At 41.5% G+C, this 15,882-nt stretch overlaps 1 protein-coding gene across 9 annotated transcripts in view; it reads right to left on the bottom strand.

Annotated features, from left to right (window-relative positions):
- The window catches only part of PATJ (PATJ crumbs cell polarity complex component), a 242,996-nt gene that overhangs the window by 73,176 nt on the left and 153,938 nt on the right, over positions 1–15,882 (bottom strand). For all 9 annotated transcript variants that reach the window (XM_059727901.1, XM_059727903.1, XM_014593899.3 and 6 more), the window contains one exon: positions 10,182–10,273. In XM_059727901.1, coding sequence (XP_059583884.1) covers positions 10,182–10,273 — 92 coding nt within the window. The remainder of the gene's footprint in view (positions 1–10,181; positions 10,274–15,882) is intronic.

Below are 15,882 nucleotides of genomic sequence, written 5' to 3'. Positions count from 1 at the left end.
CAGGCCACATGGGTGCAGCTGCTGTGGCTTCTGCCCAATCCAGCCATGTGCTGGGGACTCGGGATCAGGCAGCAGCCACACTGGGGTTGGCCAGGAGCTGCGCCAGCTGCCACATTGGTGCAGCCTGAAGCAACACGTGGGAACACAGTGCTGCACCAGTGCCCACGCCCCTACCAGGTCCTGGCCCAGTACAGCCCAGGTAACCTGTGGCTCCTGGCTGTCTTTCCCCTGCACCTGCTCCTCTGCCAGCAGGGAGAACCTTACCTGAGCTTTAACTCAGCAGGTGCAGGGTCGGAGGGGTGCGCAGACAGTCTTGCCAGGCAAAACCCTGGCCAGGAACTCAGGGTCCCTTGCTTTTGAGCAGAGCAGGGCGGACAGGCTGGGGAGGGAAGGCGAGTGGCGGCTGCTGCTGGCATGAGGAAGGGAGAAGGGCAAGGGGCCCCGAAAGCCTGGGCAGCTGAGGGCAGGATACAATTTTCCTTCAGAGAAGCAGCCACGAGCTGGGCAAAATCATTTGGAAGATCAAATCTATCCCACTGGCTGTATTTTGCCCACCCCTGCAATAGAGACTAGTACAAATATGTCTTGAAAGAACATCTTTTCAAGGTCAAAACAGGCTTCTATTTTTTCAAAGTAACTTGCATACAATTTACACATGGTGCTAGTCCTTCAGATAAGACTTCAAAAACTAAGAGAGTGTGGACAGATGAAATAACTATACTGATTTACTGTGGGGTCACCATGAACTGACACAGCCGTTTCATATGTCCATTCCTCTACCAGTATAACTGAAGCAAAATCACAGTAACCTGAATGAAATAGGTTTAAAGTTACAGAGGTTCAACTCCATTCACCAGTAAAGGTGCAGACACACGAATGTTATGTTAGTTCCTGAGTCATAAATCTCCTCCCTGCCTTTGAATGTATATTGTTACATCTGTCCTGAGTCTTGAGTTTCTTTTCATTTTGCACAAATGGTTACCATCTCATCATTGTGCTCTATAGTCACATCCAAATTATCCTAAATAACTCGGGTACAATACTGTGAGGAAACTGTCTACCTGACTTTTGAGCTTGTATCCTAAAGATGGCTGCATTTCGGTGATGTGATGGACCTACATGGCGTGAATCACTTTTGGGTGGAAGGATTCCCATGAACATATTTACTGTTTCTACTCTCCAGGCTGAATTCCAAAACTGATTCACATTTTCACTTCAGTTAGAAATAAGAGTACTGACTGATTATGCTAATAGCAGCCAGTATTGTATTGCACTCGCAAGACTGCAAAAATTAGAGCCTCATTTAGTGCAGAAGATCAAGGGAAGCAGGGTCCAATACAAGAGAAGCAGCAGAGAGCTGATAAGTTCTGAACGGCCTACACACCCAGCTCGGACCCTCATACCAGTCTGAATGCAGTTTGAACCTCACTAGGCTTTCCCCCCCAACACTTCACCATTGCATCTTCCCCTCCCTTTACCCTCAATGATTTAGGTTTTGCTTCTGTATCACATAATATTACTATTATTAGTAAGTATTGTAATTAGCTCAGCTAAAATATGTATTACATGGGAGCAGAAAGGAATATACGCACAAACAAAAGATACTGTGGCTCTCCCTATCAGAATGCTGCTGTGCTATTCTGGAGGAATTTTACAGGCAACTTTGAAAGCTTTTTAGAAAGTTACTTTTTGGACATGAAAACATGAGCCAGCCTCAGCCAGGGGCACTTACCCACTGACCTTACATATTTTTAAGGTCTTGCCTTCAGATCTGTCTTCCTTTATGGGTATTTCTGAGTTCCCTCTTAAGTAGCCAGAGAATCTCTCTCAACTCTGTAGTGGTTAAAACCCAATTGCAATTCTAGGCAAAATGATAGCATTTTGGCCATTTAGACTATGCCATTCACTTGAACACCTAAAAGACCCATTTCATAGGAGTGCTTTTCCCTTTTGGGAATAAAAAAGGCACCAAGAACTAGGAACAATAAACTAATAAGTAGTCTCATGGTATCTCTCAAAGTAGGTTAAGTTCTAGAGCACAGGCTGTTAACCTGCAGCCCATGTGCCACAAGTGATATGAATGGGTAGCCTCTGTGTAGCACAGGGGTGGGCAAAATGCAGCCTGTGGGCTGGTTGCAGCCCACCAGGCCACTCTATCTGGCTTGTGGGGGCTCCTAAAAAATTTAGAAAATTAATATTCATCTGCCCCTGGCTACCCGTCATGCAGCCCTTGATGGCTTCCCAAAATTCAGTAAGCAGCCCTCTGTCCAAAATAATTGCCCACCCCTGGTAAAGCACATAGCAGATCCAGGAGGAAGCATGTAACAGTGTCAGATAGGGCAGGGAGAAGAAAGCAGAGTAGTGAATTGGTTAGAGGAAGGGGATAGGAGGGGTGTGTGCCTTAAGTTGTGGCACACTTGCCGAAAAGGTTGATCCTCACTGATCTAGAGGCAGATAACTCAATAGTTCCTGCCCAGAAAAGTATTGCCTCACAAGGATTTCAGTCATTGGTAATGGGTTGAGGAAGTTGTGCAGATTGCTGACAAACAAATCCAGAGCCTGGGTCTGCCAGCATGTTCACCATGTATGAAAAGCAGAGCCTAGATCTCCCCTTTCCCTATCTTCATTTTCTTATGCTAGTTCCTTGGGAAGAAAACAGCAGAAGCAACAGTAAATATTGCAGAGGTACACAGAACATTTTGGGTGAAAACCCAGGAGAACTTTTAATTCAGAAGGCCCAGGATTTCCTATACCTCAACTCGGTCCGGTAACGAAGGAGAAAGCTTCTACTGATGTTGGAAATGTCATTACACTTCCCCTTTTTCCAGTCTATCCTTAACTAGCTGTGAATGGATTTTTGACAACTATTTAAAATTAACATTTAATCCATCCTGCAGAGAGCTTCTCAAAAGTCTGGAAAGACACTGAATACTCTAGCTTCCTGAACATATGGACTTGTTCATAAGTAGGTATAACAACTGGGAGGAGGCAAGGCGGAGGTTTTTAAAACAAAAGGGAATAAGGAGAAAGGGGTCATGGGAGAATTGCAGACCTGGATGTATAGCATTTGGCAACAACCCATTTTTAAAAGTGCCTGAAGGAGTACAGCGTGAAAAACAAATCAAAACCAGAAAATATAGTTACCCAATTAAAATACAATTGATTTGGTAGAACACAATAAAAATGGTAAAGAAAAGTAATTTAAAACAAAATCACTTGCAAAGCATTTAAACATTCATGACCTTCTAGTACTTCGTATTTAGTGCTTTTCACTGGGCCTTTTGGAGGGCAGTGAAGATTTAACAATATTCAGTCATCATAACCTAAGTGTTAAGTAAACCTGTGAGCTCTCCATGATGAACAATCTAACCCCACGGCCATGCAGGCAGAGTGCAAGAACCTCTTCTTTGAATGTCACCATAAATAACTCCTGCAAAATCTCCTAGAAATGGAAACTACGATAAGCGGGCTTCCATGTGACTCTCCAATTCCATCATCAAGAGAACAATGACTCGGTGCCTTAAGAACTACAGTATGGAAGATGGATGTCAGACTGCAACAGATGAAATTTAAATATGTAACATCCTTTAACACTTCATTCTTAAAGCATTCATCATGTTTCAAGGCCTGATAAGACACCATTTTTCAATGAAAGAAAAACTTTGGACCTAAGAGTTAATCATGTAATACGATACTAAAATAGAATTAAAAAAATAGAGGGCAGTTTGAATCCTGATAAATTAGCAGTGGTACCAAGCTCTCACACCACTTTTGATTTGTTGGGATCTCATTATCCTGACACCAAAGCACTGACCATACATTATATGAGGTTAATTCAGCATAGACACAGTGTCATCCTTGCCAAATTATAACATTATCTTCATAAAACAACAGTTTGCAACAAAGTGACTAGGTTTTCTTAATACAAATATGACATTTAATTATATTATTTCATTACAGTCCTTAACAGGATTAAATTTATACTGCAGGCACGAAAACTATGATGCCTGCACAAACCATTCTGAAGAATCAAGGTCTACAGAGCATCCTCCCCCACTCAAAAACCCCTCTCATTAAATATTTAGCTACTCATTATAGTAAGATTTCCTCTTCTCTCCCAAGACTACTGTCAAACAACATTTAAGAGTTTGCCTGACAAACTGTTAGTACTGAGGACTCGAGCTGGGACTTTCTAAGGAGCCTTACTGCCACTGACTCCCCATGGAGGCTTGCGTCCTTGTTCCCTCAGACTCCTTTGAAAAATCACAGTCAAAATATCAGAGTCTCCGGTACATGGAAATCAAAAAGACAACCCCCTATCTGCCATGCTAGCTAGAAAATAGCATTTTGCTAAAGTTCATCCAGGTAAAATGTTATTTAACACAAACCAGAGAAATCATGAACTGAGTCACGGCTTCCCAGAAAGATCATGCAGTGTTTACAATGCTCAGGTGATTTTTTTCCCCCAAGTTTTGCATACAAGCTGAATGTCTTCCAATTTATTAGGAAAAGCCAAGAAGCAGCAACATGTGCTGAACGTGAAATAAAAATACGGTGACATTATAACTCTGAACTTTTTATATGCTATTACCAGCTTATGTAACTAACTAACGAGGCCACTGGGAAACAGTGCTACATTAAGGCCTATATTTTGGAGTTTGGCCAGAAAACCGGTTTAAAACGACTATTGTCAATTTTACCGTGGAAAAGATGTTCATAAACTGCAGTGAGAAACTTTCTAAAAGAATAGCACTTCTATGATCTTCAACACATTTGCAGCAGTGTGTTTCATCAATGAAAATTTCAGGAAAGGGTAGGAAGGCAATTTTTAACACTATCTGGATGTTAGAAGGTATAACAAGATTTTTTTTAAAGTACATTTTAAAATTTAAACTGGGATTAGTTTCTCAGTGAAAGTCAAGAGGTTGACAACATCACAATTTCCCCAGCGTCCAGATTGTTTCAGCTAACGCCATCCTTTCAGTGATATGCATTGGAGGAAGTGGGTGAGGCCTGTACAAGAGATACTTATATTTTTCTCTAGCAAAAGTGTATAGGGTGCACTTCTGCCCTGCCCATGAAAATAGGTAACAGCAACATTCCTTGCTATTTCCTGCTGCAAAGGGAGGAAGTGTTTTTACTAAACACCATCTTTCATTGAGAAGCGAAGGCTGCTAAGATACCAAGAGGCAAGATTGCTAAAAACACTGAAGATAGGCAGGACACCACTTGTTTTCTTTTCTCAGCATGTTACCTGGATAAGACTGATAAGAGGGAGTATTTATAACAGGGCACAATGAGAGTGGGCGTCAGGAGTAAGTGCCATTTTTACTGCATTTTGTATAATTGATTGTATTTTAACTGGTAACTATATTTTCTGCTTTTCATTGTTTTTCATGCTGGACTCCTTCAAGCACTTTAAAAATGGGCTGTTGCTAAATGCTATATATCCAGGTTTGCAATCCCCTCCTTCCCCCACTGCTGCACCAGACCCTCAGGGAGCCGCTCCACCAGGGCACCCCCACAACTCACCCGCTGCAGGCTCCCATGTGCTGTGCCACTTGGGGCAGGCACAGGAGGCATTGCTGAAAAGAAAGCCCAGAGACCGTGGCTGCTAGTGCAGCCAGAGCAACAGGAGGAACAGCAACTGGGTGGGAACCGTATGTGCCCTCAAGTCACCAACTGGACAGCCCTGCCCTAAGATACAAAGAGAAAGGTAAGGATTCAAAACTGTGAACTGAGCAGCTAGCATGGCTACACTACCAGAGATGGCTCCAAGAGTCAGAAAGCAGTAGGCAATTTAGCACTGGTTATACTAAATAGCCCACTGAGATTAAAAAAAAGTCAGCTTCAGCAAGGAACTGCCTACATCGGATCTGGGACCATAGTAAGGGAAGAACTAGCTGGGGCTCAGGCTTGGAAGTCTGTCTAACACTAGCCACTCCTTCAGCTGGTTCCACTTGAATTTATTCCCTTGCTATGGATCATCACTCCTGGGGATATACTATACAGTATCAGATCATAGGAATCTATCCACAGGAAATCGTGCAATGTTTTCATCTGCTCTTCCAGTAAGAGATTTGCTTCTAAGTCACTATTCTAGTGGGTCTTTCCTAATCCTTGGTCCTAACTTTCTCCTCTAATAAAGGCAGATCCAGAAACTCCTTGCAAGAGAAACTTTATGGGGAAATTCTTCTCTTTTAAGGCCTCACTCTTCCCAGCTTTCAAAACATAATAAACGTTATGATATTCTATTCTCTCTCGCTCCTTGGAGCTGAGTCTATATATCTGAAATCATCCAAGCAGCAAACCCATCAGCATAGTTCACAATCACTAACACTGTCACCACTAATTTTTTTTTAGCTGGAAAAGCCATTATGTAGGCAGATTGGAAAGCTGTTTGAAGGTTTAAGAACACTGTTATAACTAGCGCCACTCAATAACTAGCACTACTCCTATAACTCAATGTTGTTATAGCTAGCATCACACCAGAGAGATCCACTGTATTTCAATACTTTCATTTCAATATTACAGTTTTAAATACATTTTTCAAAGGAAGTGATCAAAACACACACTTTTAAAACTCTGTTAGCCCCACAAGTTTTGTAAATGGTACAGCCTGTCACAATTTAGGGTTGACTAATCATATCAGATATGCTACACAGTCATGTCCCAAAGAATTTAGAGACTAAATAAGAAAAGATAAGCACTAAACTGGAAAAAAGGTTTGTGGGATTATTTGTAAGGAGGCAGATTGTTTAGTTTTTTGAAGAGGTGGGTTTTAAGGAAAGATGCACCACTGTGATAGTGCACTGGGCTCCTAACATTTTGTTTAAAAGCTTTTACATTTTCATGTGTGAACTAGCATTTTAGAAGGATTCAAGTTTCAGCCATTTCCTTTTGATGAGGTTCTGAAACCATTCTCTTGCTGAAATGATTTAGTAGCAGGACAGCTGCATATCTAGATATAGGTTTGGTCCAAAGATTCATTTTTCCCTTCTATTACAGCCCCGGTCTCAGCAGATGGTACTTCAGTTGCTTATGGCACTTCACCGCTGGAGAACACTTCTCTTCATTAATATTTGAAAGGGTGTTCAGGGTCAAGCAGACAGACACATCAGCTGTCAATATACAATAGTACAAAGCATGGAAGAGTGACAACATCCATGTTCTTCTGAAATCACGTGTTTTCAACTTGAAAAACAACATTTTACAACAACACTTTTTCCAGCCCAAGATTCTGTGATGGAGCAAATCCAATGGCTCCAATCTTCCCTGTCTAGTACACATAGTACATAAACTATTACTTATAAAAACACCTTCTTCCTAATCCAATGGGTTTATTCACAGATGACCAGAACTGGAAAAAGGGGAGATTTAGGCAAGAATTTACATTACCTTTAATAGATGAAATTTCTCAGATGTGATCCAAACCATGTGGTACAAATATTCATATCCAAAATGGCTCTGCAGCAAGTGAGCTGCCTTCATTATAAGCTTTGCTATGTTTTTAATTACAGAACTCAACAGACAAATGCATTTGATCAATGCAGTGTGGCACAAGCAATCCACTCTTCTGTGGAATGGTCTGACAGCCAAAACTAAATCTAGTTCCGGGTTTGTTTCATATGTTCTGCTTTTGCCTCTGGAGCTTTCACACCAGACACATTTTCCACATGCAATTAAGTAATGGAGAGTGAGTTGTTGTACATGACATTTAATTTTCAATAGCTGGAGAAAGTAACACAGGAGCTGCAGGCAAGATCATTAATCTCCCTTGTATACTCTGCGCTGCCAAGTATAGCAACTCATTCTTCATTGCGCTAGTCCAGCTCTTCCATCATGTTTGTGTATACTGTACCCGATACAGGTACATGACCATGTGTACATATTTATGTTGTATGTTCATATCTAGATTACTACAGTGCTCGTGAATAAGCTGCATATTAGGCTAAGAATGCAAAATTACATAAAACATACCTGGGCTTCAAGAGCTCAAAATTAACTGGCGAGGACATGTGAACAAAGCAAGCCACAGCAGACCAGATCTATTTGTCCTGAGTTGATCACTCCAGAGTATTCAAGTACATATGGACAGAACTGTGTGCAAGGGGAAGTTCTTACTCTAAATATAAAAGCAGACACCTTCCCCACAGTGTTGTAAGAAGGCAGCTCTAGTGCATTAGCCTTGCAGCTGTGGTGGAGGAAATGAAGGCATCTCAATACATTTCCAGCCAGAATCATAGAGAGAACATTTCCTACTCAGGGTGTGGACAGACATAACAGCCATTTCAAGAATGTCACTGATTGGGAACTGGTTCAATGGTCCCTGGACAGAGGTGCCTGCGCATGCACTGCTAAAGGGTTTATGTAGAAGCCTCACCTTTTAGGGCAGGGGCATGCAAAATATGGCCTGCGGGGTAGATACAGCCTGCCAAGCACTTTCATCTGGCCTGTGGCACCCACCAACAAGTTGTGCCCTGCCCAGACTAGGAAGAGCACACACCAACTGCTGAAACTTCCTTAGCCTGACGAAGGGTTTTTGAACTCGAAAGCTTGCTTAATAACTATTCTCCAACTGTTTGGGTTGGTCTAATAAAAGATATCAAATTCACTCAAGGAACCTTGTCTGCCTATGTCCTTAGACTAACACAGCTACAACCTACACCCCTGCAGCATAGTAGGTGTTTGACTTTTAGTGTATGATCTGGTTTTTTTTCTGGTTCTAAGATGGCAAACCCTCCCAGGAGTATATCCAAGGGGGGCAAGGAGAGGGACTTCCAGTGGCAAAGGTCAGGGGTTAGGGGTGGGACTTGCAGTCCCAAGATGTTGACAAGAGAGTGAGGCAACCATCAAGGGGAGAAGCTACCCATACGGCCCTTGACAGCTCACCAAAACTCATTAAGCAGCCCTCCACCCAAAATAATTCCCCACTTTATTTTAGGGATTGCAGTGCTGCTAAAATGCCACCAGGGAGTGGTAGAGTACCCAGACCCTAATGCTTTCCACTAGGGCTGTGAGAAGCTTAGGTCACCGATTCGATTCGGCGGAGATTCAGCCCAATTTGGTGGATGAATCTCCGAATCCAAATTGAATCAGGAGACCCTTTAATCTCTCCGAATTTAATTAAAACCCTCCAAATCGATTCGGAAAGATACGGCGATTCGGACATAGACACAGCTTTAAATGTTTTATCTACATATCTTAAGGTACCAGGTGACTCGTGAACACTGAGATGATGGGGAGGATGGAGCATCCCACAGAAGTGTGGTGGTGGTGGGTTGGGGAGTTCTCAGCACGCTTGCTGGCAGACTCGGAAGTGGACCAGAAGCAATTCCAGTCCACTTCCGGGTCCACCGCGGAGCGTGTGGGGGACCCTTCCCCCGTCCCCCAGCTCAGCGACTGGTGCCTCCTAGGTCTGGGGGGTGCCTGGGGCCCCCTGTGGCTGATCGCCGAGCTGGGGGGCATGGAAGTGTCCGCTTCCGGGTCTACCGCCGAGCATATAGGGGCCCTCCTGCGTTCCTGTGGGATGCTCCATCCACCCCACTATCTCAGTGCTCACAAGCCACGCCTGGTATCTCGAGGTATGTAGAAAAAACATTTAAAGCTGTGTCTATGGCTGAATCACTGATTCTCCAAAGCAGCATCGAATCTTCAGATTCAGATTCGGCCAAATGGAATCGGAACAGTGATCTGAATCAACAAATTGAATCACTGTCCCCCAAATAGGCCCGAATCCAAATTGAATCCGGCCCTCTTCACACACCCCTGCTTTACACGGGTCTGTGCCTGGAACTTCCCCAGGATTCCCATGGAGGGGGAAACCAGAATGACTAGATACTAAGGAAGAGGAAAACGTCATTGCCCACAATTGCAATTTTTCTGCTCTTCCTGCTGAAAAACATTGAGTTTAATTTCATCCCAAAACTCTTTTTAGAAACTATCCTTCTCATGTCCATCAAGAAGCTTCATAACTCCTCACTTGCCTGGCATTTTTCAAATGGCTGTCTCTTCAGTACTACAATTCTGTGTTCTGTGCAGGTGTCTCCCTATTTCTACCTATAAGTAATCTCTGGAAATATTATATTGAGAGAAATAAAGAAGCTCAGCACCATTATAAGTGAGACCATTCATGGATAAACCCAAATACAATGAAATAAGTTGATGAAGACTGGTCTTACCGAATGAAAACCAACTTGACCTTTGATGGGGAGGTCTTAATTATTGCAGAGGCATTCTGATGGCTTCTTCCATACAATATCTGATTGTTGATCTGTTTAAAGAAAAATGAAGACAACCAGTTCACACAAAAATTAATTTAAAACAGAATAAATATGCATTGTTTGGTACTTACACTGTGTTATCTAGCACTTCAAAGAAGACTACAGCTGAATGATGATTAAGTGATAGAAAGAAAACATGGGGCATATGAAATACAAATTCCATCAGTTACGAGGACCTTAGGTGCATCAGAGTTGAGCATTATATTATCACCATCCTTTCAGTGAGATGTATTGGTATTCTACGCAAGTCTTTTTCAGGCACAAGCGTGCTGTACTAAGACAGTGTATGAAAAAGTGCACAGGAGAAAATAAGCAATGCTAACCTCTCAGTGCTCTCTCTTTCAAAATTCAATTTTGTTTTGGACAGTCAAGGCTATTATCCTCTCATCAGTTCATGCACAAAAGCAGGACAAGATGTGACCCTGAATTCAGAAGTAACACTTTAGTGATAATTTAGCTTTCTTATTTCCTTTATGGAAAGAAAAGACAAAAAAACTGAATTAATTTGAAGACTACTCTATTTTTCATTATGATTTCAAGACAGACTACAAAATTGCAGCTTTAAAATTCACTAAAAATTAAATAAATTTTCAACGTTAGTCACTATGCTATTTTCAAAGAAAAAAGGAGATTGTATTAATAGTGTAATGTTCTCTGACAATTAACTTTAAGGTTTGCTTTGTGCAAGAAAAAAACAGCCCCGGATTTAACTTAGCTTTGCCTGTATGCCCTACACAAGTGTCTATTTCCATCACTGTCAATTTGAGAGAGAAAATGTTTATTCTCCTCTCATATGTTTAAGGAAAATAATGAATATGGTTTAAAGGACTGTTTTTTGTTTGTTGTAAAAAAGATCAATATAAAGAGAAATGATCTAAACATAGCACCTATGACAGCTTTTAATTCATTGTTTTATTTTGTGAAGAGAGCTGCTCCTTAACTGTGCCTCAAGGCCACACTTAGTCCCCAGAGCACTTGCTAGCCACATCTCTTTCTCCAGCAGAAAGAGACAAAAGTGATGGGAAAGGATGACAAAAATGACCAGGAAAAGAGCCAACTTTGTTTTAATTTTTTTGAAGAAGGACAAAACAGCAGAATGAGAGGCACAGGTACATTGCTTATTTTCTCATTTTTACTCTTCCGTGTAGTTATAGTTTCCAGAGTACAGTAAATATGTAGTTTGTAATATGGAAAACAGGGCATCCCTTTCCTAAGGAAATGCAGTATGCTGAAATGTCTGTAAAGGCTATCCTGTACAATTACAAATCCCAATACGACAAGAGCCTTTGAAAATCAAGAGACAAACACTTTCTATTTAAGGGTTTTCATTTGACAAAAGCCACCCAAATGCCATTGCCACTACCAGGTCTAGCTATTTTTTCTAAAGCATCTGAATTCCTTTCCTATTTGCAGGAAAATGACAAGTCAAGCAAGTTTCACAAAAAGATGCTTCTACCCAGCAAAGTCACACTTAGCTACCTTGTCTTTCCCAAGGACAATACAGCTGTCTGGCTGTTTTCATGGTAATCAAGATGAAGGGAATGTTAGCTAATACAAAATGCCAGAATAATGACAATACTTGAAATGTTTTCTCTTCTTCATGAAATATTTAAAGGATTCTGCTGGCCCATTTATTTAACAGGCAAGCTTAGTATTCAGACATACATGCACTCTAGTGAGATTGCGGCAGTATTAGTGCACTTAAGTATATATGCACCCTAAAAAAAACAGAGGCCAAGGAACACTACAAAACTGATTTAAAGGACTGGAGAGACCAAGTTATGAAGGAAGATTAGAGGAGCTAAATATATGGGTCTTGGCTCAGTGACAGCTGGGGCTCTGAAGTAACATCATAAACTGTCTACAGGTATTTCAGAGATGGAGAGGAATTCTTTATGATGGTAGAAGGCATGCGACTAGGGACAGGTTGGCACAGTGCTTATGGTACTAGTGTTGGGCACGAGATCTCGATGCAATTTCCTGTTCTGCTATGGATTTCCTGTACTGCCTTGGACAAGTGACTTGATCTCCATGGCTAGAAACAGAAACTGCCAAATGAAGCAGATAAGCTGTGCTGCCATGCCTCATGACACAGATTATCTGCTTCACTGGGTGAAAAAAAATGGCAGCACCATAGAAAAACATGGCAGCACCAGTGAGATGTCAGGCGATATGTTTCCATCCTTTGTGCCTCAGTGCTCTCTCTGTACTGCTTCCCTACTCAGAGAGGATAAATGTGTCAGAGCACTGAGCTGATCAGATACAGTAGAAATTAGAGAAGACAGCAAAAACTGCCGTAATGAATTTAAGGAAGAAAAAAAATATGTGATGAAGATTAGGTCTAGCTTATGGGCAACGAGACATACTTGGCTGTGGAAGACTCTTCAATGGCAGTCCTACTCCTTTGCACATTTAAAGCTATTCTGGAAAAAACACTTGATAATGTACTGCAAGGAAGCATCATATACTGACAACCAGGAAATGGACAACATGATCCTGTAGATGTCCAGCTCCAAACAAGGTGTTAGATAAGATATAATCTGGTCTCCTTCCCTCTTCCTTCCAAAGTTTTCATTATAAATGCTTCTAAATCAGATTGGCTTACATTTTCCTCCTCTAATTGGTACGTGCCTTTCCAAAACTGAAAATCCTGAAAGAACTGAATACTTCGTATGTTCTCTGCTCTCTCGTTTTCCCTTTTTTTCCCCCCCAACTGATGTTACTGACCACTTAAATTCACACTTGAAATAAAATTCACATTTTAACACCAAGGGTAATTCCTCGCAGGAGTAGTGCACCAATCCAAGAACATCAAAAAAGGCCACAAACTAGTCACACATACTCATTAGAAAGCTCAAAATGAGGTCAATTCATCTAACATGGCCTATCAATCTGTACTCTCCTGTCAAGACAGAGAACCAGGAACAGCCTCGATGAAAATGTAAAAAGTTCAGGCACTGAGGACAATGTACCCAAAGTTTAAAAGCTGTAACCCATTGTTTGCTATTGTCAGCTCTCAGGATTTATAGTTCTGGAGGTGGTAAGCTACAGCATACTTCTTTAATCAAAAAGTACTAGACAGGAATTTGGCAAAAAGTGAATACTTAGACAAAATACAGAATTTAAACTAAATTTGCACTAAATTTGCTGGCTTTATTTCTCTTAATGTAAAAATAACCTATTCACTAGGAATATTACATGTTTTTCAAATCGTTTAGATTTAGTTAAATTGCCATCAATTTTTCTAAACAGCTGCCTACTTAGATCGGAATTTATAGTCTTTACATCGGCAAAATTAATCCTATTCAACAAATGTATCAAATAGTCTAAAATGTAATTAGCTGCGAGTTGGGCTATAAGTTATAATTATGTAATTATAGAAAAATGAAAATTTAATTACAGTAATGCATTTCCCTAAAGCTTTTTTGTTGTCCTACATAGTTATTCTACCATTACAGACCATATTACATTTTTACTTTTCTTTCTTTTTTTGTTTTCTTTGTTTATAAAGATCAGAGCCTCTTCTGAAAAGAAAACTAGAATTTTGTTTTTTTTTCCCACAGCTCCTCAGATACCATGATATACATCTAGATTTCCAAAGACTACCACTTAAATCAGGGACCACATCAGATCCACAAAAGTCAGTAGGTTGTTTACTCTATGAGGTGGGAATCAAAACTCAAAGAAACGGGTTGGTTTTCCACATAGGCAAGGCAAAGGGAAAACACGGGGAGGGCACGTGCCCCCCTGAGACTGGCTGCTGCCAAAGCCGCCACTGGCTTCTGTGGGCAGTTACTGCCCGTCCCTACCCACCCCTCCCTGCTACTGCGGTCAGCGGTGGCTGCAGGTGGCCCCCACTCACCGCCACGGTGCCCCCCGCCCTCCCCACCCCGATCTTGGGAGGCACCAGTCATTCATGGTTTTCCAGATTAAAGATTGATTATTTTCTTTCAATGCAGGGCTCAAGTATTACTACAGAAAGATTCCCCTTTAAAAAAGAATCTAAATAGATATTAATATAGGACAGATTAGAAGTTACATTTACTGCAGAAAGTGCTCTACAGATGTAACCAAACAGACCATCAGGACACAAAGAGCGCTCTAAGGTAACCCTGGATGGATGCAACATTGGATTTCAATGTTATAGGTTACAAGCCCATAATGAAAATTACCAGATCCCATCAGGCTCAGGTTAGGTCATATTTTGTCAGCAACCCATGCTTGTTTGCACTCAGCAGTAACACCCCATAGTGTGTTTTCTGTAGTGAACTAACAGTGCAGTGAACTTGGGGGTGGGATGGGGGGAGGTGGTGGTGGTGTTTATTTTTTTTTAAGTTTATCATATAGTCCTTCAGTCACATGAAAGCTGTTGAAATGAAGTAATATTTAAATCTGAAATTGGTCTTCTTGCTTTTATGGACTTATGGCCTTATCCAGCATTCACTGAAGTTGAGGGTAATTTTCCCTCAATTTCAACAGGGTCTTTGTACTTTACTGTGCCTGAGTTGGGGAAAATCACATGCCCGGTTAGGTAATCATGAAGCAGAGCTACAAATATTAAAACATTCTACAATTTGGGGGAAGGGGGAGAGACTATATCAGATTCAAGGGTGAATGAAGCCAACTAAGGCTTATCAGGTGAAGCTGCTGAGCTCTATACAGCTGTAAAGAAAATAAGAACAACAGCCACATATGTAAGTGGGTGAAAATTAGCAAAAAGCTTGCCTGAAATATTTTAATAGGGCTCCACTTTCTTAATCTATCCAGAGGCTTTTGTGGGGAATAAAATAAAAATAAAAGGAAACTGTATTTCTTGGTTTGGGTATCTACAATCCATAATATCAACTCTCTTTATCTTGCATTCTCCAAAGTGATTGCTTGAGATTTTGGTTAGATCTGAACGTTGAACCAAAGTTTTTCTGGTTTTGCCTAATGCATTCAAAAATCACTTTCACCTACAGAAAGGATAAAGCCTTAAATATTTAATTTCAATTTTGTTGAGTAGGGGATAATTTGAATCTGAAGGATCTCATTGCCATCTGGGGTGAGAAGGACATCTAGCACCAGCTCCAGATAGGACATCGAAAAAGAGAGGTCTTCAAATGCATCATCCAGCAGATGGGCATGCAGGGGCACAAGAGAGACTGGTCACAGTGTCTTGCCAAGACCATATTGATGAACAGGCATTATTACTGTGTGCTTGATGCTACAAAGTAGTCGATAAGCTGCAGACCAAAGATGCTATTTAAATGGACCTGTCCCGCTTCCTCACCATGAACAGGGCAGTCGACACCTCCCATATCCATAGGACCAGGATAGTTCTGGAGGAGTCACCCACAGGGACTCCGCTGGAAAAGTAGGAGGCTGTGGGACACCACTCCCTACACAGGGGCCATGGTTGTTCTGGAGCAAGTGCTCTCACATGCCAATGCACCGTACCAACTCTTCAACAGCAGGGCAGCAGTCACTAATAAGACCCACAAGACTTGAGGCCAGTCTTCCCTGTACTTCTCCTGACAAGTCAGATGCCATGCAATCCATGATGGTAAGGTCTGTCCCAACTTCATGCAGCCCATAGGCCCTGGGGGAAATGTGGAGC

Source organism: Alligator mississippiensis, chromosome 5, assembly GCF_030867095.1.
Source record: "Alligator mississippiensis isolate rAllMis1 chromosome 5, rAllMis1, whole genome shotgun sequence".
Lineage (NCBI taxonomy): Eukaryota > Metazoa > Chordata > Crocodylia > Alligatoridae > Alligator > Alligator mississippiensis.
This window is presented reverse-complemented; position numbering and strand designations above follow the sequence as displayed.